At 38.6% G+C, this 26,265-nt stretch overlaps 3 protein-coding genes across 24 annotated transcripts in view; 1 reads left to right on the top strand and 2 right to left on the bottom strand.

The window, feature by feature from the left end:
- LOC133840725 (PDZ and LIM domain protein Zasp) overlaps nucleotides 1-18,220 on the bottom strand; it is a 69,258-nt gene extending 51,038 nt beyond the window's left edge. For 6 of the 20 annotated variants that reach the window (XM_062272736.1, XM_062272738.1, XM_062272735.1 and 3 more), the window contains exon 1: nucleotides 16,004-16,131. The gene's annotated coding sequence lies outside the window, so the exon portion shown is untranslated. Of the gene's footprint in view, nucleotides 1-15,232; nucleotides 15,611-16,003; nucleotides 16,155-18,048 lie in introns of those variants that run through there. The other 14 variants (XM_062272720.1, XM_062272725.1, XM_062272724.1 and 11 more) reach the window with 9 other exon arrangements.
- LOC133840729 (Bardet-Biedl syndrome 4 protein homolog) lies at nucleotides 3,324-24,317 on the top strand. 2 transcript variants are annotated; one of them, XM_062272752.1, is made up of 11 exons: nucleotides 3,324-3,829; nucleotides 20,934-21,350; nucleotides 21,472-21,593; nucleotides 21,666-21,778; nucleotides 21,872-22,162; nucleotides 22,232-22,388; nucleotides 22,456-22,578; nucleotides 22,641-22,725; nucleotides 23,368-23,454; nucleotides 23,536-23,747; nucleotides 24,012-24,317. In XM_062272752.1, the coding sequence occupies exons 2-11, from the start codon at nucleotides 21,212-21,214 to the stop codon at nucleotides 24,171-24,173; spliced, it is 1,491 nt and encodes a 496-aa protein (XP_062128736.1). In that variant the 5' UTR covers nucleotides 3,324-3,829; nucleotides 20,934-21,211; the 3' UTR covers nucleotides 24,174-24,317. The 2 variants fall into 2 exon arrangements, with proteins under 2 accessions (XP_062128736.1, XP_062128735.1); XM_062272751.1 differs by having other exon boundaries at nucleotides 21,454-21,593.
- A 458-nt stretch (nucleotides 24,318-24,775) lies between these two features.
- The window catches only part of LOC133840730 (G-protein coupled receptor dmsr-1), a 46,877-nt gene continuing 45,387 nt past the window's right edge, over nucleotides 24,776-26,265 (bottom strand). For both annotated transcript variants that reach the window (XM_062272753.1, XM_062272755.1), the window contains exon 9: nucleotides 24,776-25,393. In XM_062272753.1, the coding sequence (XP_062128737.1) occupies nucleotides 25,072-25,393 (322 nt within the window). In that variant the 3' untranslated portion in view covers nucleotides 24,776-25,071. The remainder of the gene's footprint in view (nucleotides 25,394-26,265) is intronic.

The following is a 26,265-nucleotide window of genomic DNA, read 5'->3' as shown; positions in this document are numbered from 1 at the left end:
AGTGTGGAGGGAAGACACTCAAAGTGGAAGTAACTACATTAAGCTATTAAAACGACAGCAGCTGCCAGCTACAAAGGACAAGGACACGGCAACGAGTCTACGGCTACTTGCAGGATATGCCAGCTGGCAGCTTACACATACTAAAGAGGGAAAGCGCTAGGCAGAGTCATACTAATAGAGAGAGAAAGACAGAGAGTGAGAACTGGAGACTGAGACACATTTTAGCACACACAGCAGTTTAATTAACGTTAAGTGCGGGTGGTAATGGCACCAGCTCGATCCTCAAGTCCACCACATGTGTATGAAAGGGAAAGAAATGCATAGAGAGAAAGGGAAAGGTAGAGGTAGAAAGAAGCCTTGACTTGGGCCATAACACGAAAGCATTTGCATTTGCATGTAAATACTTTGCTGCGATGCCAAACGATGGTGGGATGCGAAGTTGGCCCATTAGGCGGCAGCATCGTATGCACATGCACAGAAATAATTTAATTAAAATATTAAACAAAATGTGAAAAGCCAAAAAGAGCCGTGCTAAGTACCTGACACACCAAATAAACGCCGCCACATACGACTGAGTCTCTATCTGTGATTCGAGTGCGAGTCTACTCATGAGTGTGTGTGTGAGTGTGTCGAGTGTTCAGAGTTGAGTGTTGAGTGTGTGGGCATCTGGATAATGGGTAATGGGTATATAGAGAGTGGGAATGCAGCGGCTAATTACCGACGACATTAGAATTGAGTTTAAATGGTTCTCAGCATTGCACAGCACTCGAACATATGCCAAACTCTGTGGCAAAGTCTACTAATAGTCAAACCAGTTTCTAGGGAAAGGTATTTACTTTGAGCAGAAAGTAAATTGAAGAATAGGAATATTATTTAGTACAACATTGAATAATTTAGTTATGGGTGAAATACAATATAAAGGAATAAGAGCAAATCAATTAAACAGATTTAAATAAGATTCTGACAACATTACTGCCAAATTCAATATTGATTTATATGTTCAACTCTATTCAATTCTAGAAATTCAAAAAAGATGCTACTAAAGTAAAGTAAAGAGAATTAAGGAATGGGAATATGAGGAAGTATAATTTTGTTATAGTTTGAACAAATTCTACAATACTACAAAATAAGCTTGATATATTATATTAAACAAGTCTTATTTAAATATGCAAGATTGCAACAAAAGTTAACTCGAAAATTAAGCTAATATATATTAATTTTTGGGTAATTCGATTTGATTTAACTTTTGTTGAAATATTGCATACTTTAATTATACGTAACCCTTTTATAATATAGAAATAGAAGAATAGAATTGAGCAAAAGGAATGTCAATTAAAATTGTATAGTTATACTTCGTTGATAAGTAATACAATATAAGAGAAAACACAGCAAATACTTGATCAAGATAATAAAGAGCAGCCAAATAAAACATTATTTAAAAATGCTTCTGATGATATAAAACAAGAGTTAGGGACATTTCGTTACTCCAAAATTCAGCTTTATATATATGTATATAGCATATGTGTTATATAAATACATATATGTTATTAAATTATAGAAATTAAGATGTATAAATTCTGAAGACCACCCTTTACTTGTAATTGCTTAAAATAAAGTCATGAAATATTATGCAATCGCAGCGCTAACAAAATAGATTTGTACTGAAATAATGTATTGTATAACGCGACCCAAAAGTTGAAAGTATTATCTATCTGCGGCCTCTTTGTCGTCGAACTTAATCCGCTTCAAGTTGTCAACTTGGCGCCCAATGACAATGCAACCCGCTTGTATCATTAATAAACTTATCCCCAATCCATTGCAGCTTTATATGACTAATAACCAAATGTCAGCTTACTATACGGATACACACGTATTTTGTTTCCTCGTGCGATATGGCCAGACGCTTTGGCATTTTACAAAATAAACAACTAAAGCCTCTTGGCCATATATGTATCTAGATACATTTGTATTCTCGCACACTGTGTTTGTATGTACGAGTATGACAGCCTGCGGCTGCAACGGCGACAAAACTTATCGCTAATAAGTTTTACACACAATTGGCAAATTAAAATTTATTTATATGCAGTCGATAGCAATACAAGGCAGCGAGTGGAGAGCGGACAGCGGAGAGTGGAGAATGGAGAGTGGAGAGTGGAGCTGCCATTCGTCACGCTGTGCCTGCTGATTTTGCATGGCGATTATGGTTGGCGTTGTAGTTGCTGTTATTATTGCAGTTGTTGATTTTGGCAGTGGTGTTGGTGTTGGTGTTGGTGTTTATGTATTGGTTTTGGAATTGCTATTGTTCAGGAGCGAACTGAGGCTAAAATATAAACAACTAGCACTATGAGGTGTTGAAATATAAGTAAATGTCAAAAACTATTTAAGTTGTTCAGCTTTGAGAGATGTGATGAATTCTTCTACTACTTTTAATCAAGTTTGTTTCAAATTTTTGCCACGCTTTCTTGCGCCCCCCACAAACCGAAAAATATCGAATAACTATCGAAGCTAGAATCGCTATTCCGAACATAAAATAATAACTGCAGTATTTATGATTCCTGAAAGTGTGGATACGATCAAATGAAAATTGTCAAAGGTATTTAAGACGCTTACTGCAATATGGTACATATAAGATAATTTGACTGACAATCTGGTATATTTAGTACTCTATGGTATCTTTTGAATGTTGTGGTATACCAATATACCAAATATAGCTCTCAATATATTTTAGTATTGTTGGGGTATATATATTTAATACATTTTCAGAATAATATCGCACTGTTTTATATTTACAGTCCAGCACACTCGATTGTAGCTTTCTTGCTTGCTTATATTTTTCTTATGTGATAATTTCTGAAGTATGTGCTTGTGTAATTTGAAATTACATTAAAAGAAGAAAATATAAATATATTTATTATGATCTGAGACACTATTAGTTTCTATAGAAAGTGAAATAGTATTTTCACCCGATCATAATTGTTTACTACCCGCACTCCGCTCCTGGTATTTGTATTGTGAGCATGACTCGCTGCGATTCTCCCTTACCCCCTCGCCGATCTGGGCACCAACAGCAGTTGCATTTCATTTGATTCAGGGAGAGCAACAAATCAATTTGCATGCGGTAGTTTTGCAGATTTATGGCATTGGCATCTGTGCATATAATTTTTGGGGCGAGGCTTTCGCATGCAAAAATACTCTCACATACTCATATATAGTAGTCGCGTATATAAAATAATTTCTTAAATCAAAAACGGGAATGGAGAGCAAAAAGCATTTAAATCAATTGCCCTATGAAACTAGTAGAAATCGCTCATGAATTGTCATAAAAGTCAGAAGCATAGAACAAGCATCCAATTGATTTCTGACGCACAACACAAAAACTCATTTTTAGTCATTAGCAGTTTGGGTAAAAATGATTCGTCTCTTATTCCGTGTGACCCGCATAAAGCGAATGACCGGAGACTGGACTGAACCGGCTCCTAATCGAGCGGGGCAACAACAACAGCAACAAAAACGGGAACAACAACATTAACAAAAGCAAGCAAAGAGCAGAAGCCAACGCAATCAACCCGAAAACCTCAGAAACCAAAGCAAAGCCAAAGCCAAAACCAAAACCCAGACCAACTGAAGCATCCACTGTCCACCGCGGATCGTTGCCTCTTTTAACGCTGATGATGTCATGCGGGTGGCACGAAGGAGGAGGGGACAGAGAGAGAGAAAGAGAGAGGCAGGGGAGGGGAAGCATTGGCAACTGGATACGGCAATTTGGTTTGGGGATTTCGCACGCTGCTCAAAATCTACCTAAATAATGAAGCACAATTTGCAATACCCTGTGAGTCAAGCTAATTGGGTAGTTGCCCTTTAAACAGAGATTACTAAATATGTTGTATAGGGTATGTTGAGGTCTGTCACTCCATAACCTGCAAACTTGTTTTGCCCTTTCTTGATGCTTTACAGTACTCTATGATACGTTGTGAATACAATACTATATAAATATACCATATATAGTTTTTGGTATATTTTAGTATTTTTTTGGTATATATTGTTTTGTATAGGGTAAGGTAAGGTCTGTCAGTGCATACCCTACAAACTTGTTTGGCTTTGCGCCATTGCCTTTTCTTGATGTTTTGTTGTACTTCTTTTCTTTTCTTATTTTTTTGATAGTTGGTTTCGGTTCGATTTCGATTTCGATGATTACATTTTGGGCGGTCAGATAACACAAACACTTTGGCAGCTACAGAGAAAAAAAAGAAAGAGAAAGAGCTTGACCCAAGTTCAGCTCAAATGTCGTTCAATTTTCATAATAGCAATTTTTATGTGAGGTCAAATTTAATAAGATTTTCTATTAGCGACAACGAAAATAATTTAATTAGAGTGAAATGTTATATGAGGTTGCGCGCAATTATTTATATTTCTGTCCGTTGGCCATTTAACTAGCGAAAAGCAAATGATTCTCGTATTTCTTTTGCCTCTAATGAGACACACTAATTGCACGAAGCTTTGAATTATTTATAGCCTTCAACAAAAATTCAAAGTTAGACAAACTTTTAGATGGCACGCCACAACAGCAGAGTAGAGCAATGGCAACCAGCAACCAGCAACCAGCAACCGGCAGCCAAGGGGCATCAGTTTGTTTTTGTTCGGGGGCTTTTCAACACATTAATAAACTGCATATGCAACAGCTCATTAAAAGCCACTCGAGCCTGTGGCAACACGCAAGGCAGCAGCCCAAGCTTCCAGCTCCGAAGAGTGCCAGCAAACCAGATCTCCAGATCTCCAGATCTCCCCAGAGCTGCAGCGACGACGACGACGACGAAGACGACCATGTCAAGTGGCCAGACCGCATTGAGCAAAACCTTAAGAAGCAGCAAAACTACTTGAGAGTTTATTTAGTATATTTGCTTGCTGCTGGCTGTTGATGTTGATGTTGCCTCCTTTTGTTGTTGTTGTTGTTGCTGTTGTTATGTTGGCTTTTTGGGCCAAACAAAAGTGAAGTTCTGTATCTCTCTGTCTCTCTTTCTAGTTCTGCTCGCTGTTGTCTGGCGCGTCATCGCGGCGACATTCACCCACTAACTGCCAAGGGGAAATTAGGGAAAAACGCAGCAGCAACCAGCAACCAACAACAACATTCAACATCCAACAAGGCTGTCAAGCAATAGCATGCAAATGCCGCACACTCGCATATGTGTGTGTGTGTCTGTCTGTGGTGTGTGTTTGGTTCTCTGCTGGGCTCATGGGGCCAGTCAGTTGCCCGAGTTGCCAGTTGCCAGAGTTGCCAAGTAGCGAACGCGTTGATTTCGCATTTATGCAAATTTCACGTACACTTCACGACTGCGTTTTGCCAACTTTTTTTCCACTACCATTTCTTGTTGTCTTCTATTTTTTACGCGCTTTTGTTCGCCCGGTCTAAAGTAAAGTTTTGGCTAGAGTGAATCTGAAGTTGTGCCTAGCGTCGAGTGATTTTTAGTTTGCTTTGCTTTTTTCTGTTTTTTATGTCTGTTTTTATTTTTCTATGGCGAGATTCCCTCGCCTCCCTCTCTCACTCGAACAGTGGCAGATTCTAGCTCCATTTGCTGAGGCATCCGTTGATGCAACGTGACGTGACATGAACGTGACGTCATGTGTGTTGGCGTGCTTGTGGCTCGGGATCTAGCTGAATGGCTTTCGCTGTGGCTCTGGCTTTGGTTCTGGCTCTGAATCTGTTCCCGGGCAACAACTACAACAACTAGTGGCTGCTGCTATGTTGCCTTCGTTGACTGCGCTGTTGCTCTTCAGTCTGTCTAATGCAATGCGCGTGCTAAATGGGCGTAACTCAACGGCTCGACGACTTTTTGCGTTGCTGCGACGCTTATCAAGCGCTGAAAAAAACGCAAAACTTTTTCACTCAACACACACACAGACACACACACACACACGTTCTGCATCTGTCAGTGCATCAAAACACTTGAGTATTCGAAAAGTTGTCGTTTTTCTTTTCTGTGTTTTTTTTTGCATGCAGTTTTACCGTCGTGTCGAATGCGGCGTATACGTAATGTTTGGCTTTGCATTTTCTGTTCGTTGTGTTTTTTTCTTTCGCTCATATTTTACACACACACACACAAGGCAGCTGACAAAAGTGACACTTGCTTTCGCTGTTTGTTGTTTTTACCATGTGTGTGTGTGTGATTATTTTGCTTCTTGGCGCTCTCAAGTGCTCTGTCAACTGCTGAGCGACGGCAAACACGCCTAAATGCGATGCCAAAAGAATGCAAGTGACATTGAGAATGCGCCAATTTGCAGCACCATGGAACACCACAAACATACTTTGTCTGCTGCTGTCTGTTGTCTTCGCTGCATCGAAAGTTTTCGCTTAGCTGCCCCTCCGTCTCCTGCCTTTTGTCGCCTGTCTCCAACTCTCTCTCATCCACCTCATTGTGGCTGTCTGGGCAATGGCCACGCGCTGTTCGCCTTGACTTGTCGTCACAGTGCTCGACAGCAGCAGCAACAGCTGCAGCTGCACAGGTGGGCGTCCAATTCACGGTTCTTTCTCTCACTCACTCTCTATCTGTGTCTATCTTTCGCTCTGCCACTTTTAACATGCTTGACTAGCTGGCATTGATAGTCCAGACCCCGTGCTATAAACCAGAGCGAGTGCTGCACTCGGAGTTAGACAAGCGTGTGATAAGTTCATTACCACAATGTAATCCAATGTCTGCCCTTTGAGACTCCGCAAAATGCAATGATTACAATTTACTGTGCCATTTTTATTTAACCGCCTCCCATAGGGTAGAAGGATGTTATACATTTGTGACTGCCAGAAATGTATTTAGCAGGCAGAAGGAAGAGAAGGCATCTCTGACCCCAGAAAGTGTATATATTCCATATCCTTCCGTCTGTCTGTCCGTCTGTACATATGAACACCTAGATCTCAGAGACTACGGGTCTTAGTTAGTTGCATTAACTGACAATATGGTATATTTAGAACATACTAACTATATCAATATACCAAATACGTCCTTAGTATATTTGTAGTACATTAATTAGGTTTGATATATGCAAGTATGTTTGTACTATATGGTATATTTTAAACTTGGTATTATCGGAATATTTTAATATTTTGTCGTGTATGAATTTGGTACATTATAAGGTTAATAACGCACTGTTTTACTTCTATTCAAAATAGGTATGAGGTACCTCAAAGTCGAGCCCACTTGACTGTAGCTTTTTTAAGTGTTAAATACAATTTTGACCCCAACAAAACTTTGCCAACTTGCCAGTTATCACATTGACTGCAAATCATTCTAGCAACTTTCGTCACTTAATAAGTTAATACTCCCTCTATTTATCCTCCTAATCGCACTTTTCCATTATATCACACATACTTCGAAATATGCAAATTGAACACATAAATTACTTTTTTGGCAGCATTTTGATTGAATATAATTTATGCGGTCGCATCAAATGAGATTCTAATTATTCCATCAAATGCAAATCGCATTTTTACTGCGCGCAGTGTGAAGAGTGGAGACAAAATTGATTAATTTCTCTGCACACAATTTAAATTTCAAATTTAAATGCAAATTTGCAATAAATGTTTAATGCAATGTTCAAGCACGACATCAATTGAAAATTGTTGAACCAATTTTCTCAAAACGATTTAAAAATGCATTAGAAAAATACTTTGTAACGAAATTGGTTTTGTCATTGAATTTACTAGAATCAAATCAGATTTTCTCGACTGCCAGTAAATTGTAAATATTTGAGAACGTTTATGTGTGGTTATTAATACCGCAAAAAAAAAATAAAAACGAGAACAATAAATGATGGACTCGCAAACATGCTATAAATATCTTTAATTAACATCCAAATAAAGTTAACATTATCTTTGCTTTCGGATCGAATGAGAGCTGTATTGATATAATCACGTTTATTACACCCATTTTGTTGATTTATGGTTGCAGGGTATGGCATTAGCCATAACTTTAAATTTGCCGATCCCAAAGCGAAACAAGTAAGAGTGTGCTCGACTGTGAGATACCTGCTAACTATTTTTAATAAGATTATATATAACAAAAATGCCGAAAATATACCGCAAAAATACTAAAATATACTGAAGGCTATGTTTGGTATAATATACTGCTTTTAAATTATACCATACAGTACAAAATATACCAGATTGTCAGCCAATGCAACTAAGCTCTACCTCTTACGGACAGACGAAAAATCTCGCTTGAAATATCTTCAATTTACATCCAAATAAAGTTAACGCATTCTTCGCTTTCAGATCAAATGAGAGCCGTATTGATATAATAACGTTTATTATACCCATTTTGGAGATTTATGGTTGCAGGGTATGGCATTAGCCATAACTTTAAATTGTCGATCGCAAATCGAAAAAAAGGCAATCCCAAGGGGCATGAAATTGTTTATGAGGTTTTGTTTACTTTTTCGTTCACTTTGTTCAGCAACTGTTTAATTTAATTTATTATTTTTTTATTTCATTATTGTTTTCATCATTTTTTTGTGCGGTTTTTGTTTTTGTTGTTGTTTGCAAATCGGTCACTGGCGATAAGTTAATGCATTAAAGCACAGAATTGAATCATTCATATGCAAGTCTATATACTATATACATAACATAAATGTATTTATATTGTGTATGGGGCAAGTGTTGTTTTTATGTGCTGCGATAAATGTCGCATAAATGTTGCACAATATTATTATTTACAATTCAATGAGAATGCTGCCAGCGCAGCGAAAGTAATTAAATGCAATATAAAACAATCAAAAAACAAATCCCATAAATTAAACTTGATGTCATTGCTTAAACCACACAATTAAATAAAGCCAAAAACTAAAAAAAAATTATATGTATGATATATGTATTTGAATATGGTATAAAATCTGTCACTAGAATAGTTAATTCCGTATTAGTTTTTTGAGCTAATAAAGCGTAATTATCAGCGCATTTATTTAATTAGCCGCATAAAAGTATTTTGCTTTTTTCTCGCTTTCGTTTTCGTTGTTGTTGGTGTTTACGAACTCTCAGAAATTTGTTAACTTTAGTAAATGTGATTTTAATATGCCTGTCAAATTGTTGTGGTTGCAACTTTGTCGACGCTTCATTGGATCTGATTTTATCTGGTGAACTGCGGTCGATTCTAATTAAACCCAAAAGACTCTATTTCGAAATGTTAATGCTATTAACTGTGTAGAATATTTAACTATTTGTTGTGAATGGTGAAAGAAAGATCATTGGACAGTCGGTGATAATCTGGAGTTGGTTGTCATTTGATTAAGCATAAGCAAATGCAATTAATTTCCAACTATTTTTAATTACCTTTTGTGCATAATTTGTGGCTTTAATGACAAACAAAATGCGATTAACCGCAATGCAATTGCAAATGCAAATCCAAACTGACTAAAGATAGAGGCTTAAGCTCTGAATGTAATTGCTTGCAACTTGCAACTCGGATGAGTCTCAGCCTCTAGTCTCGATCTAGCTAATGCCAGTTGAAAGCCAATGACAACAGACAGCTGCAGATTGAAAGGCAGAGATAAATCGAGTGCAACAAATGCCAAAGGCTTGAGCAGCATGCAACCGTTGCATGCGCCTCTTTTTTGCTTGCCACCTAATGCCTGGGCATAATTCTCAATCAAAAATGGACACATTTTGGGGCACCATTTGATTTATGGGGCATGGGCTGCAAGCACTTGTTGCGACTCCCAAGGCAATTGCCACACGCACACCGAATAGAAGAGGCAACCAGACAATGACAGTGCCTTCGAGTGGGTGTCGCTCAAGTCGTCCTGTATTTCTACTCCAGCTCGTTCTCATTCTCATTCTCATTCTCGTTGGCGTTGTCGTTGTCGTTGTCGATGCTCTGACAGTTTACAAAGTGCTGCAATTAAGTTGACAAAGTGCTGGCTTTTACACACGGCAAAACGGCAGCTCTGGCAAATTTGTAATGGCAACAGTGAAAACACTTAAATGAATTTGTTAACCATGCCGCATGCCGCATGCCGCATTCAAACAGATGCGCAGATGCGAGTCAAGTGCGCAAATATCTGGCAGATACTTTTCAATTAATCAGCTAAGAAACTTGCTAATAAAACAGAACTCAAGCCTGACCCATGAACTCGCAGTTTGTTGAGGTTCAAAGGGAAGTTAAGCAGATGAAGACGTCAACAGTTTACAGGGTATGGCTGCTGTCGAGCACTTTCCTCTGCTGCCTCAACAAACATTTCGCATTGTTCTGTTGCGTGTTGTTAGCGCTGGCAGCGTCTCCAATTTGTCAGCTTGTTTAATGGACGACGACAAGTGTCAGAAGACAACAGGCAGAGGCAGTTCACTTCTCTCCTTCCTCTCTCACCCCCGCTGCCACTTGTGGCACTGTCGCCTCTGCAGCTGATGCGCTGCGTATTTAGCGAGAAGTTCTATTTGGTCTGCTTAAAAACATATCTGTCAGCCAAAAAAACTATTTCAAGTGTCAAAGGCGGCTGTTGTTTGTGTCATTCTGGGCACTTTTGTCATTTGTTGATGATGTTTTGTTTTTACTGCTGCATGGTAATCGGAGCTGCAGGATTGGAGATGCACTTCGGATTACTCAATGGGCTAGCTAGCTGCTTCGTTCACAATTTATGAATCTGTCAAGTGGCATTATCCAATCGCAATTATTCATATGGAATTTGCAGCTGCTGCTGCCGCTGATGATGGCAACGACAACGACAACGCCAACGCAATTTAAACTCGAGTCCAAGTTTCTCTCACTCGTGTTTCTTGATTTTTTTGGCAAGTCGTGTGCAAATTGTAATTTATTTTCGTATCGTTTAGTTTAGGCCCAGCACGTTCTATACATTTGTATATATACCATTTATATTATACGTTATACAGAGATTTATTTTTCATTGAAAGATTTTTGCCCTGGCACATTTCATAGATGTGTTATGAGAGATATATATTCGTCGTGTCTGTATGAAATTGTTTCGCCCAATTTCCGCTCTGGCCTTCTTCTGCATTAGTTCCCCCTTCTCCCTCTCTCACTCTTATCTTTTGGCCATCGCTGTGAAAATAGCGACAAGGGTAAGGGCAAATTGCAGACACAGGATTGTTGCAAAGGCAACATCGCCAGTAATTTTCATTGAGATTTTTCGTTTTCACTTTCATTCCGTCGCCTGTCAACGCCACAAAAAAATGTGACAATCAAATTTGATATGTGACTTTGGCATTGACGTCGACGTCGACGTCGATGGCGATCGAAATAGATTTTTGGGTAGTAAAAATAAATTGAAATCTTGTACACATAAATCGCTTTATGTTTGCACTTGCGAAGGCCTTGAAAATCACAAAAGTAATAACAATAACAAAAGGTTAAAGTCACCGATCACATTTTTGTCTTGTCTCTTTTGTGAATACCTTCACAATGGATAGAAATAAATAAACATGAATTGAGAAATCTAGTTCTATTATTATAATGAGGATTCTTCATTGATCTGTAGAGGCCTTCATACAAACTTAATTTTGAATTTGCAATCAAATTGTCCGCGATCCATTTATCTATGTATGACTAACATATATAGATTAATACGCAAATGTTGAAGAACTATTCTTGGATAAATATTTATTGAAACATATTAAAGAGCTCTCGGTTAATTGGAATCCATTCAATACGGTTGCCAAGTGGGTGGAACATAAATACTAATGGTCTGTGGGGGAATACTAAAGAATGCCTTCGAAATAAAATAAACCAACAAAAAAAAAGTTTGATTAACGCATTTTAAACATAAAAAATTTCAAGAGTGAAAATAGACTTTTCAAGCATTTTTATTTTATGGGGGAGAAATAACGAAAATCACGTTTTGATTTACGAGCACAAGTTGCATGGAAATTGTTTGCATTGCAAAACTTGCTTAAAGTCCCCACAATAATAAATTGTTATAATTTTTATAACGCTTGTTAATTGTTGAAGTTGGAGTTTGGATTTTTATGCGGGTTTTTACCAAGCAGACGAGACACTTTTGGCCAGACTGAGGCAAAGACACTTAACCCAATCTCGATGGGTCTTTTGCGGTTGAAACAAAAATTGTTTGCCAGTCACGTTTGTGCTGCAGAGCATTGGCTGAGGGAAAGAGAGCGAAGAGGGAGAGAGAGAGAGAGAGCTGACTAAAGCAGTGGATAAGCAACTTTATCTTTGCACTTCTTCAACGCTGCCAAGATTTGTTTTTTTCCCCTCGTTTTTTTGGTTGTATTTCGCACAGCTTTTTTGTGGGCGTTTATTTTGAACGCATTGTGATTGTTATGTAACTGCGATTGCGATTGTAAAGTGATTACTTTTTAGTCAAATTTGCGAACTCGCTCGTTGTGTAAGCCATGAATCGCTCTCCCCTCTCCCTCTGCCCCCCCCAGAGTGTGCGAAAGTGTGTCGCCGTTTAACCCAGAAAGTGAATAACAACTCGATGAGGGAGTGAGTTAAAGCGCACTCAACTGAACACCCTGTATAGCGGATGCGGGCCGAACATTATTTTTACGAGCAGCAGCAACAGCCAGAGTTGTTGCCTCCCGCTGCCCCCCCGCCAAATGCACTAATAAGTTATTTAATTATGGACTTGAAGAGTGTTGTTTGCATTGTTTGCCGCTGTGTTCTGAATGACATACGAGCCCTGAAGACAGTCGAAACAAGCGAAATGAAATATGCACACATCAGCACATTAGCCGCAACGAGAAGCCAAAAGAGTGGGAGAACACACTCAGAGAGAGAGAGAGAGAGAGAGAGAGAGAGAGAGCAATCTACCATGACAATTCATGAAGGTTAAATTCTTGCGAAATGATTTTGTTTTTCATTCGCTCTTTGACTCCGTCGCTGAATTGCATGCAGAATGCGTTCAGCTTTGCCATTGCAGAGTAATTAAAATAGTATACACTGAAAAAAAAAGACTAGTTTCTGAACTAACGAACATTCGTCTTAAAAATTGTGTTCTTTAATATAGATCACTTAAAGAACAAATTCTTAAAACTAAGAACATTAGTCTGAAAAATGCAGAATATTCAAATTAAAACAGATTTAATTTACAAAATTCTGTAATAAATCGAAATTCATATAAATATTTTTATCCATAACTCAGTTCATCGAGCTGTCACGAAACATTCTTCATTCAATTTTAAGAAAGGAAGACCTGAGTTCAAATTTGAAGCGAATTAATGATAAGTATTCTATAAGTAAGAGTTATTGACAACAACTGAATAATTAAATAATAAAATAGTAAAATAATAACTAAATAGTAAAAAAAAAAAACCAATAACGTAATATTTGTTTGATGTTATATGTAATAAGATATTTGGCCTTTAAAACTATAAGATATTGTTCCTCTTATTGATAAGAACTTGAGTCTTATATCAAATGTTCTTGCAATCAAAATGTTTGTTCGAACTTTCAGAATAAATTTCTTAGTACTAAGATCGAAATCTTGATATTAAAACATTTTTTTCAGTGTACGCAAAGCTGCTAGCAAATATTTTGTAGAGCATGTTGCATATATTTTGCAGCTACTATTTCTTCCGCTGCTTTTCTCGTTTCTTTCATTCAACAAGAGTTCCAAGCCATGAAATATTGTCACGCACAAGAGATGTAGATGTTGAAATGTTCTTTGAGATCTGGGAAGGAACTCTGCATTGCATGTGGAGCAGAATGAGAGGGAGAAGGAAATATCATTCGGTCATTCGTCGCCTGTATAAATACGATTCTAATGAGCACGGCGTGTTGCTTTTTTCTCTGCGCTCATTAGGCATTTCGCCCCTTCCCCTGCCAAGCAGCTCATTGCGTTGACCCCTCAAGAGTCTAAGTTGCCATCGCAGTGACTGTCGCCTGCTGCTTGGCGCTTAATTTATGACTTGAATTGCTGTAGTTTTATTGCAATCTCAATTGCTGCCCCGCTTTGACGTCACTTTCAACGTCTTCGGCCAGGGTTGCTAATTAATTGCACCCAGCTGATAAAAATACACTTCCACTCGCAGCTGGTAAACAAAGCAAACTCATTCACTGCTCTAGGGAAACACAATCCGATTGCTTCTGGTTCCATCAGTTGTTCATGAATTAACTGAATGACTACTGACTGACTGGCAACGAAATGACGCAGCTTATCAGCAATTTGTGCTTTGCTATTGAATCATTGAATCAACGGGTTAGTGAGTAAACCTGTCTCCGATTCGCCTTATCAGCTTATGGAGTGTGTGTGGATCGATTTGATTGATAGCCACGTATAGCGGATGACATGTTAAGGAATTCTAAAAACAAGCAGCCTGTCATATCACATTGTTATATCGCAGAGTGATTAATGACAGCTAGACCCAGAGAGAGAGAGTCATAATCAGAGAGTTCATTAAACTTCAAGAACTATAAACACTCTCCGTCATTAGGCAACTGAGTAACAGAATTCATAAATACTCGCATTGCAAATATCTATAAACATTGATGGAAAATAAGACGGTTACATCACAGACAGAGGCATCTGCTGGGTGGTAAATGGAATGGGAACGGGAAGTGAGAAATGTGTATGGAAAATACGTATTACGTACGTACAACGAAGGCAGCGACAATGCGCATTGCGTATACGCGATGTGAGCCATCGACTCTCGCTGAGCAAAAGGGCAGATACAGATACAGGGGGCGGGCAGTGGTTGAGGCATTGGCTGACTGACTGACTGGCTGGCTGTTTGTTGGCCGAAAATAGATCAAGCAGAAAACAGAAAGGAACTCGAAAGAAAGCAAAAAGATACGTCAAGAACACCGAAAGAAAGAAAAGCGCAATTGCCATCATCGTGCAGGCAAGCAAATCGAAAATGTGTACAGCACAGTCGAATGTGTGAATTCAAAATAGCGAGCTAAAAAGCTGCGAGATGGATAGATACATTTCACGTTGACCTAGAGATACATTAATATCTTTTGGCGCCTATTTATCTAATATACGACTAAATATTTTTAAATTACAAAATAAATGCCACCGAAATTATGGCCAACACAACAACAACAACAGCAACGACAACAATGAATGCATTTCGGTTGACAGCAACACATTTCGTAAATTGTGAGCGATATGTATCTGCCAGATATTGTATCTAGCTGACTGCGCAGAGCGCAAAAAATTCAACGTACACACAGACACCGAAACAGACACAGACACAGACAGAGCGAGAGAAATATGTATGAGAAAATTCGGAAAGAAATCCGCGCAGCCATTTCGAAGATACTAAAAATAAACTCACCTTGAAAAGTTTCTAAAATTTTTGAATATATTTTATCTTATTTCAGCTGCTGTCCGTCCGCGCGTTCGAGGATGTATCTGTATCTGTGCTCTGGCCAAAACTAAATATTTTCTAGCTTGAATCCAGAAAATGTTTGCTGCTTTCCGTTGTTATTGTTGTTGTTGTTCTTGTTATTGTTGTTTATGTTGTTGTTGTTCTTGCAGTCTCGATTTTTGTTGTTGTCGTTTAACGAGTGCCAAAAAAAATGAGTTGAATTTGTTGTTTCTCTCGTGAACAATTCGAAACTGTTGGTTAACTTTTTGTACACGAGATAATTCGTTTCGTAAGGGATTTTCTCTAGAAATTTAGTTGTTGGGTTTTTCGATATTTCGGTTTAACCTTCAAAAAACGTTGCACAGAAATTCACATAAATTTATTTACATTAACACAAAGCACACAAGTTTTTGGCCCTAACTGAGAGAAAGAGTGGGAGAATCGACGACGGCATGAATTATAATGAAAGAGATAGAATGAGCAGTTATGTAGTGCAAGAGAGAGTGAGAGGGAAGGAGTTATTGATTTTATATTGATAATGACACCAAGTAAATATATATATATTTGCTTTTTTTGTAGTATTATTATTATTGCTGATGATGTCAATTATCAGTTGCGCATTTTATGAACTAATTTCTTTGCTTTTTTATTGTTTACTGTTCGCAGTTTTCACTGGTGACTAATATATTTATATTTATATATATATATATGGGTATTTGTAAAATTCAATATACACACTTTTGTTGCTGATTTCGTGAATTGATTTGATTGATTTTATTGCGGCCTGTTCGAGGTGTGTGTTGTGTGTTTTTTTTGTGGGGGCGACGTTAACTAAGCGACGATTTTCTCTCAACTAAAGCAAAAACCAAAACCGAAACCGAAAATTTCGTATGTGAAATGGTTTTTTTCGAACTAAAAATCTTTTCAAGCAAGTGGCAGCTCAGTCGCTGCCTCAGTCAACGTCAGCGTCGCAGTCGCAGTCGCTGCCTGCATTTTGGGGCCGCGCGAGAGTCTTATTTTTGCTGTTCTTTTTCATTTTATTTTTTTGCCCAACTACATGCGTGTGTGTATGTGTGTGTGTGTGTGCTGCTCACATACCCGCAGACGTTGTCAGCTCACCTACCTCGCCCCACCACCCAACCGCCCCCTTTTGCCGCACCCCTTTCGCGAGCGACACCGACACAGAAACCGAAAACAGAAATGCTACAAAAACCGCGCCAACAGACGGCGGCAACAACAGCAACAGCAACGGCTGCCAATGTCTGTCTCGAGTTGTACAATTCTTTGTTGTTCTCGTTGTCGATATATATTTGTGGTTGTTGCTGTTTGTTATACATTTATTTTGTATTTTGGCTAATTGTTTGCATCTCATTCTCTGCGCTTTCTAGCCTCCGTTTGATCTTTCCAATTTTATTATTTTCCGCCTATTTGAATATCCATTCCATCTAATTCTCATCTTCTATTCAACTGGGCTAAGCAATAAGTAATGTTAATCTACTCTCAGAATCTGAATTAAAACATGTTGTGGAGAAGACAAGTTCGTTTAATCACTAAAGATTAGATTATCTGTAAACACATGTTTAGTAAATATAGCGAGTTAATCATATGACATCATCCCACATTGCTGATATCGTAAAATACTTCTGATGTTGTTTTTTTTTTACTTCCACACGAATCCCTCGATAAATGTTATTAAAACAGTACCCCATCTAGGTCTCAGCAAGGTCGCTGTAAAAATAGTTCAACTATCGAGCCCTAGTATTTAAATTGTATTTCAAAGCGTTTTTAATCAAATATCTGAAATACCAAACACAATAATCCCAGCATAAATTGTTGAGAATTTGAATCGAGTTAAGGGCAGAAAAAAACTGCATATTTTAATATTGTGGCATCGAAAGCCCATGCGATTTAAGTAACAACAATAATAACAATAAATAAACAACTATGAAATTTAATAATAAACTCCGTTGGGCATAAAAACAATTTCAGCTTTTTAATTAAATCATGTTCCCGACTGCAAAAACTAACTAAAAATAATACGAGTAAAATCGTCGAGTAATTCAATCAAATAACAAAAACATTTTTCCACCCAACAGCGAATATTCGATTCGATAAAAACAAGTACGTATCAATTCTTTTTCTATTTTTTTTTCTTTTTTTTTTTTTTTCTGTGTATTGCCAATTTTATTCTATAATACGACTGTCGCTTTTGTTTTTTGGCAGTTGAACTTTTCTTCGAAAGAAGATGACACGAGCTGATAATTATATAGTCCCAAACGCTACAGATAAGTAGGTAATTACAGACAGCGACTTGTTGTGCTTCTGCTTTTGCTTTTGCTTTTGCCACTCTGCGGTTAACGGACTGCGGACTGCGGAATGATAACAGTTATACGATTTTTTATGGTTGAAGCTATTTCTTTTTAAGCGCTTTTTTCGTTCACTTTTGCTTTTGCACTGCAAATTTGTATGCAAATTTTTTTTAGTTACGTCAAATTCGATTTTGGAAGCAAAATTCTTTTTTTTTTTGTTGGAAAAGCACACACAAATTGAAATTGATTTTTGTTGTTGTTGTATATTTATTATTTATTATTGTTGTTTGCGAGTTGCTGGGCGAGTGAGTCAACAAAATGTTGCCGAAAAACTGGCCACGGTCATAGCTGAATCACTCGGCGATAGCTGTGAGATTTTTGCTCTCAAATGAAGCCGGTTTTATTAAATGCCGATACTCGTCATATCATAAATGTTGGTCAATTACTTTGGTAATTATACAATGGCACACTCACTTTTATTTCTTGTTGTGTTTACTCTCGGACAGCGTAAATGACGCTGAATCTATTATTAAAGTTCTCTTGGAGTGGAGCGAGAAATGTATTATTGTTGTTGTTGTTGTTGTTGTTATGTTAAATAAAACCCGATACGGAGCGTAAAGACAACCGCGCGCGATCGTTGCTTTCAGACGAATGAATGGCAAAGGCAAAGGCGAAGGCGAAGGCGAAAGATCTCGACGAACGAAGTCACTGCCAGACTCACACACACACACACACGCACACACTCTCTCACCCACACAGACACACTCGCTTGCCACTTGCGAGCGTCTCTCGCGAGAGAGGCGTGCAACACACAAATCAACAGGTAAACGAAAGGTGAAAATACACAAATACCAACAACAACAACAACAATCAGCACACAGCTGTGTGCCATGAATGTATGTGTGTATGTGTGTGTGTGTGTGTGTGTGTGCTCTTGTGTATTGGCGAACTGAACTGATAAGATAAAAGCGAAAACACAAACAATGTCAACTCAAAAATTCTATGAAGTTATTTCTCTCGCTTTGTTTAGCTTTGTGTTTTTTTTTTGCCGTTGTGCTATCTATCAACGATGATATCTTTAGTTTTGCGCATTTTTTATGAATATGTTTTTTAGTGTTCACTTCTGGCTAGACTTTTTGGCAACATTTGTGTTGCTTTTACTTTTGTTTTGTTGAAAACGTTGTGCTAATTTGATGTTGTTGCTGTGGCTGCTCCACATAAAGATATAAAAATGTTGCCTGCCGAATCGCGAGATATTGCATGGACATGAGTATATATTCTATATTTAGGTTGCATGCCACAACACATACAAACACACATTGCACGCAAAAAACTGGTTACTCCAGTTTCCCTGATAATCTGGGTGACGGCTACAACAACAACAAAACAACAACAACAACAGCAGCATCAACATCGGACAACGAACACAGGCGTCTCTCTGATTCTTGTTGGAACTTGGGCTGATTTTCCTTTTTAGCGCCCCAAAAAAACATCAAGAAGAAGCAGCAGCAACAAGCAGCCAAATGCAACCAAAACTGAAAGCTGCGCAGTTGCAAAAAAAAAACAAAAACAAAACCGGTTGCTTCTATCCCGCCTCGAACCCAATCGCTATCCCTATCCCTATCCCTATCCCTATCCCTTTCTACCATTTCGATATTGACCACAGCACTTTTGGAGCCCAACGCGCGTTCAGCTCTCGAAAGTTGCACAGTTGCACCCAGTCCGCACTTCATTCAGCAAAGCCAAAAGTGTTTGCTCAGAGACAATTTCATGTTCCCAGCTTCACACCCGAAGTTGTCTCCATCTCTTGCTAATGGCAGAGACAGCAACAACAAAAGCGGCTGTAAATCATTTAGCAACTATTTTGTTTGGCTTAGTGGCGAGCGTAGCCAAAAGGAAAACGCCGCACAAACATCTTAAAAATGTCACGCATGCGTAGTTGTTGGCATGCGCATAATTGCAAGCTGGGGAACAGCTTTCCAGTTGATGGCGCGGCGACATTTTGTAGTACAAGTTAATAAGCGCAATGCAAACGGCGCGGACAAACAGGAAATAATTATCATGATTATTGCGAAATAAAATTTATTTACTCAGCATTCTTACTATTTATTTATTTGTATTGTATATTCAAGTGTTCAAAGAGTCACAATGAAATTAGTAACACTGAAACATAGATGGCGCCAACAAGTTATGGCACAGTGCTTTTCAAACGTTTAGTGTTGTTTCCCACCAGAAGTGTAGCAAAGCAGCAAACCCTTATGCATATTGCAGTGCAAGCAGTTCAGCAAGCAGTGTGAAACTGAGTGTAGAGTTGCGTTAATTCAAAAGGCGAGATATTCTATGCCGAAAAGTATGCAATGAATTTGGTTTGTTTTTTTAATTTATTTATTTAAACTGCCTAAGCGTAAGTCTGCTAACGGAAAACTATTTTTATAAAATATTAAAAATGGTGAAAATGTAAGCAATATTAAATATTATTATTATAAGTTTTGAATTTCCGTTTAAAAACAAGAAAATTAAAAAGTAATACTGTGAAGGCACTTTTTGCTGACTTTTAAAGACCATTCATTGACTTTAGAAGACTCAATCCTTAATCGATTTTAAAGAATCTAATACAATATGTACTTGCTTCGGAGCAGCCATATATTTGGTAAAGTTCTTATCCCAAAGCCGAATTGGAGTTGGGAAACTTCGTGGACTTAAGGAAGTCTAATCGATTTAAATTTCAAAATGTAGCTTAAAGATAATTTGTATGTCTTCGAGAGACCGGAACGCCAAGTTTATAGCATTTTTTTTTTGTTTTGACCAACGCGAGTCACGTCCACGTTTTACCAATTTGGGCAGCTGGCAATTTTACCGTAGTCTTTTTTTGTTAGTTTGAGTTTGGCAAAGAGCTGAAATACTTTGATAGGGGCCGCAATTAAGAGCAATTACTGAGGCGATCTTGTACGATATATTTAATGGATTAATGTGTAGTAAACACATTATGAATGTAGCTCACGATCACATGGCTGCATCCACAAATGGAGTGCAAATCGGAGCATAATCTGAGACCAGTTGCCACATCGAATGGTGTGAATTCAAAATTGAGTGATTAGTTGGGGTTGGCCAGGTGGAGGTGGACAAGGAGAATGAGGAGGAGGAGGTGAAGGCGTCTCTTTGATTTTGGGCGGCAACCGGATAGCTAATTTTGGCAAATTGTAATGAAACTCGTTTGCAATTTGATCGTCAATTATTTTACCTTGCAAATGGCATTTATAGGTTGTTTTTATTGCATTTCAATTGATTTTTAGTTGGCTACTAATTAAAAATACACACTATACCACACTGGCTGGCATTTGTTTATTTTCCTTTTTTAGCTCATTTTGGTCAATGGATCCAACATATTAGGCAGCAGCAGACAGCAGCCGTTGGCGAAGACAAACGCGTTCATTAATTAATTTGACAAGTTAATTTATTTGGACTCGAAAGGTTATTCATGCCTCACATTCCCATCCCGTCGCATCGCAATTTCAAACAAAGCACCCTTTTGCTGTGGCATGACAACCCTAAGCGCATTAACCATGGCAACTAAAATGGTTGACACAACAGAAAATACGATTCTATTTCTGCCAACAATACGTAGAGTACAACGCATATGTCGAGCTTTTTCTATCCTGCAGCAGCACCCAAATATTTACACATTCAACTCAACTTCATGTACGAAGCGGGCAGCGAGCAGATCAATTGCAATGGGGCAGTCATAGCGCTGCCCTCGCTGGAGGTGGTCAAAGCAGGTAATATGTTAACTCCAAACGAAATTCACGGACAAAGCTTTCATTACAACTGCAACTGCAAATGCAAATGAATAGACAATTTTTACTATACAACTTCAATTAGTGCCCAACATGCCATCAGATGCAAACATCGATTGGCTGCTCCACATTTATTTTACACGTCGCGAATTCGAGCGATGTCGTCGTCTCATCGAACGTGAGTTGAATCGTCATTTGAATGCGGAGTATCTGTACTTTGTCAAGGTGAGTAGAGAGCGAGGACGGGGATGTCCTTTCAAATTGATTGCTCCACTGACTTGGCTGTAATGGAAACAGGGTTTAATTGACCGCGAAGATGGCAACAACATCGAGGCACTGCGTAACCTGCAGAAGGCGGTCGAACTCAACTCAAAGAACATCGAGACGTACAAGGAAATCGGCCGCACGCTGTAAGCCAATTAGTGCTATCGATTTTTGTTGACACTCTCTAGTATACACTCGCTCCCCCTCTCTCTCTCTATCTCTTTCTCTACCAAATTCAGCTATAATATGGGACGCTTTGGGCAGGCGTTGAGCGTATTTCGTGAGGCCGAACAGCACAGTCCACGCCGGGATCATGAAATCTATCATTATCTGGGTGAGCTGCTTTATCGTGCGGCTGCCACGCAACCACAGCTGGAAATGGCCCGTCAACAGCAGGCTGAGGCCAGGGGCTACTTTGAGCTGGCCGTGCAGACGGGCAAAAAACTGGAGAGCTACGTGCGCCTGGCTGAGCTCTATCGCAAGGATAAAGAGTACCAGCAGGCCATTGATGTCCTTGAGGCGTGTTTGCAGTGAGTTCCGTCTGGCTTTTAAATGCGTTTATCCATTCACATCTCCGTTCCCGTCTGTCTATCATTTAGCTTGACACCCGAAAACGCCGAAGTGCTCACCGAAATCAGCGTATTGTATCTGAAAATCAATGAAACCCAAAGAGCCTACGATCGCTTGACGGAAGTCGTCAACATCGAACGGAAGTGCACGCCCAAAGGCTTGCTAGCCCTGGGCGCCATTTTGCAGGTAAGCAAGAGATGAAATTAAGGTTGGAGTTGGAATCGATTTACTGATATCGAATCGCATTCGACAGTCGCGCAACGATGTGGATGGCGCCTTGGGCAAATACAGTCAAATCGCAGATGCCGAGCCGGAAATTGCCGAGCTGTGGAATAACATTGGCCTCTGCTTCTTCAAAAAGCAAAAGTTCATTGTGGTAAGTAAATAGATTAAACGCAATAATTGTGTGTGTATACGCATTCTTGATTCAATTTAAAGGCTGTTTCATCGCTGCGCAAATCTATTTGGATATCACCCCTCAACTACAATGCATTGTACAATTTGAGCCTAATTTATATTGCCTGTAAGTACAAAAGATTGCCAATTAGCAACGAAAACAACAATATTTTTGCTAGAAGCATTCAATGATTGAACTACTGAAAAATTGAGAACTATCTGTGTATAATATTCCTCATTGTATTCCCGGGGTATAATTATAACATTCCTAGTAGACTCTTTATTAGTTAACTGTGCAATGCTTTGTATTGTTAGGCTGGGTTGAGTGCTGGGAGTGTGCCGGGAATTTAACCATTAAAGCACTTGTCTGAGCGCAGACAATAAAACAGAAAATATGCCGGAAAGTGTGCACAATAAAAACGGAAAAAATAAGCTCGAAACGGGGCTTTTCATAAATTGTAAAAGAAAATAGAAAAATATAAAAATGTGAATAGCAAAGGCAAGTTTTCTTTTCGGGTGAGCCAAGTCCAGGCCATTTCAAGGACTCTACATTTTATGGGGCTCGTGGCCCGCGGGCTCTCCCCATGTCCTTCGGGTTCGTGTGGCGCAGGTTTATTGTTTAGGTTTTAACTTTCATTCTTGTTGCTGTTTTTGGTCTTATTGTTATTCCTGTTTGTTGTCTTCTGTTGTATGTGCATTGTTGTTTTATGGTAGTGATGGTTGATACCTTTTAGTCACTCACTGTTTACATTTTTCCACTGACCTCTAGCCGAACAATATGCCAGCGCTTTTCACACGCTGGCCGCATCGATAAACCTGCGCAAGGACAATGCCGAATGCTACATGCTGCTAGGATGTAAGTGAAAAAACAGAATGCAGTATTCATGCAGAGGATAGTAAATCCATTTGCTTTTCCCCTATTCCTATCCCTATGCAGTGTGTCTACGCAAACTGGACGATACAGAAAATGCGTTTGTAGCCTTCGAGCGGGCGTGCAACCTCGCCCAGGGTCAACAAGGTGGCATGCGGCACCCGCTCGTGTTTCTGAATTTCGCACTCTTCTGCTACGAGACCGGGCGTCTGGCGCTGGCAACGGAGCAGTATAATCGCTTTATGGCCCACGCTCAGGACCTGTTGCTGCCCACAGAAGTAAGTCGTGTTTTCTGCCACCGTGCCCAATGGTTGCTGGCAGCAGCCTGTGATTAGTCCCAAACATATGTTATGTTCTGCACCAAATACTTAGCAAGATTAAATTCCAAATTGAAAACTTTTCATTGGCCGTTTTTACCATCCATTTATTTAAGTCTTCACACATGGTTGCCATTGGGCATGTAATGAAACTTTTAGCATTTAATTATGTTCTTTATATAATGCCAGGTATTGTTTAGTCAACTTTTGTTTGTTTTCTGTTAGTTTAAATTTCAGGCAACCAAACTGAAGTCCTTGCTGCGCATTTCAAGCCACAATCATGGCATTCTAGGTGACGGTGAGGATACTGCTCAGTTGGAGGCAGAAGCCAGTGAAGTGCCAGAGGAAATGCCCTTGGAAGTGAATGCTGTTGTAAGCCAAAACTGAGAGAGACACACAGAGAAATAGAAATAAACGACATCGCAGTAAATTAACTCACATCGAACATTTATTTGAACGTGTTCTTCAAGTGAATTCAAAAGTCGATTTACAAATAGCGTAAAACATAATTGCAAGCCAATGAAAACCCATTAGCTAATCTTATCTAATACTATTTTCAATTAGAAATACTTAAGTGTATATATTTTATATGCGTATAAGTGTGTGTATTTCTGTTTTTGTATACATGGATATTTAGACAAAGTTATTATTGGTTTTAAAGTTTCAAGTATTAAATGCTCAAGAGAACAAGAGAAGCTCAGGGGCTCGTTGGCTTCTCGACTTCTCTTTAAGCAGTTTTATTTCAAAATCCGTATTACATAAAAAACATTATTCAACTCTTACAATCTAATTAATTGTAATAAACGCTGGCGTTCTCTGCATATCTCAGATGATAGATAATTATATTAATAAGTAGCTCAGTTAGTATTACTTAAATGTGTGTTTGTGTTGTAAGTTAGGTTTAAAGGAACAATTAAAGTCGTAATACTAATTTACATTTATAAACCACTGTATATCTCATTTTTAAATCTCAATTTATGTGTCTGCTTTGATACCCTCTATAAAGTGTGAATGCTCAACTCGCATTGAAACATTCCCCTCTATAAGAGCATTCATACTTGTAGTATTTCCTACCCAGCTCACAGTTTCAGTTCAACTTTTACAAAGTTTTTTTTTTTTTGGATTAGAAATTCATGTTGAAGTCAAAGGCATCTTTGAGATGCCTTCGCTCACTTCACCCATCTCCAATGAAGTCCGCTCCAAAGCACCTACTATATAACTTTTTTGCATGTAGTCCCAAAGTCTACATTCGAGTTTCGGACCTACGATGTCGTGGCCTTAGCTTCTAGACACAAGTTGTTGTCACACGTGTCAGCCGCGTCATCTCACTGCTTCCGAAATGCCGCTTGAAGAACAACGATCTGAACGTAGTGCGAAACTGTTTGGACATCAGGCCGTAGAGAACAAAGCCCACAGCAGCATTGATGAGTGCCAGCAGATCCATCAGCTCTCCGAAAGGCGGATAGCAATGGGCGAAGAAGCACTTTTCTAGCACACCAGACAACAGACCGAGCAGACCCTGTGGAAACTCCGTGACCAGAAACAGAATCAGCACAGCCACAAGCAGCAACGTCGTCCGATCATTACGACGATCACAACGGGGCGGTCTGTAAATGAGGTTGGTAAAAATAAAATTAATTAATTGGGAGATTGAAAAAAATGTACAAGTAAGAAAGCTACAGTAGAGTGCGGTCGAATGCGAGATACTGCTACCCATGTTCAATGAAAGTACGGTACTATACGTAAGATATACCAAATTAATACCGAAAAAAAAATACTTAAGTATACCGAAGGCTACAAATTATACCATAAATAATAAAATATTCCAAATTGTCAGCCAAAGCAACTAAGATCCCGCTGAAATCATCTTTCATCCGGTCTTTGTTTTATTGTGTTTTGATTAGTAGTAACAAGTCAGAAAGTTAAAGTGCACACGACTGTGAGATACCAGCTGCCCATTTTGAATAAAAGCTAAATAGTGCGGTATTAATTACTGCAAAAAAAAACTGTAAATATACCAAAGGCTTTTCTCTATCTCTAATAGTCTCTGAGAGCGAGGTGTTCATATGAACGGACAGACAGACAGTGGAGCTAAGAATATATGTATAGGTGCTTCCTTCAGCCTGTTACATACATTTCATGGATTCACAAAGTTATAATACCCTTCTACCCCATGGGCAGCGGGTATAAAAATTGATAATACTAAAATACTTCTAGTATTAAATCTTACAAGTAACATGCCTTTTTTAATAAGCAAAATATATATATTTCCAAGTCATTCAACCTCTTTTTGGATGTAGAATAAATAAATCTATTTTCATAATACATTTAAAGCACGAATCCAATTTAAACCAATCTTGGTAAATTTAATATTTTAGATAAATAAATAAATCATAATGTTATCAGCCTACAAATTTAAAGATTAATGAGTTGGCAAACTTCGAAAAGCATTTAAAATTTTGTTGCTTTTGTTGCTTAC

This window comes from Drosophila sulfurigaster, chromosome 3 (assembly GCF_023558435.1).
Source record: "Drosophila sulfurigaster albostrigata strain 15112-1811.04 chromosome 3, ASM2355843v2, whole genome shotgun sequence".
Lineage (NCBI taxonomy): Eukaryota > Metazoa > Arthropoda > Insecta > Diptera > Drosophilidae > Drosophila > Drosophila sulfurigaster.
This window is presented reverse-complemented; position numbering and strand designations above follow the sequence as displayed.

Coding starts and splice junctions, on each gene's coding strand:
- LOC133840729 (XM_062272751.1), top strand. CDS start 21,212: ATGTCGAGCTTTTTCTATCCTGCAGCAGCACCCAAATATTTACACATT. Junction 21,351..21,453: donor GCTGGAGGTGGTCAAAGCAG/GTAATATGTTAA, acceptor AACTTCAATTAG/TGCCCAACATGCCATCAGAT. Junction 21,594..21,665: donor AGTATCTGTACTTTGTCAAG/GTGAGTAGAGAG, acceptor TAATGGAAACAG/GGTTTAATTGACCGCGAAGA.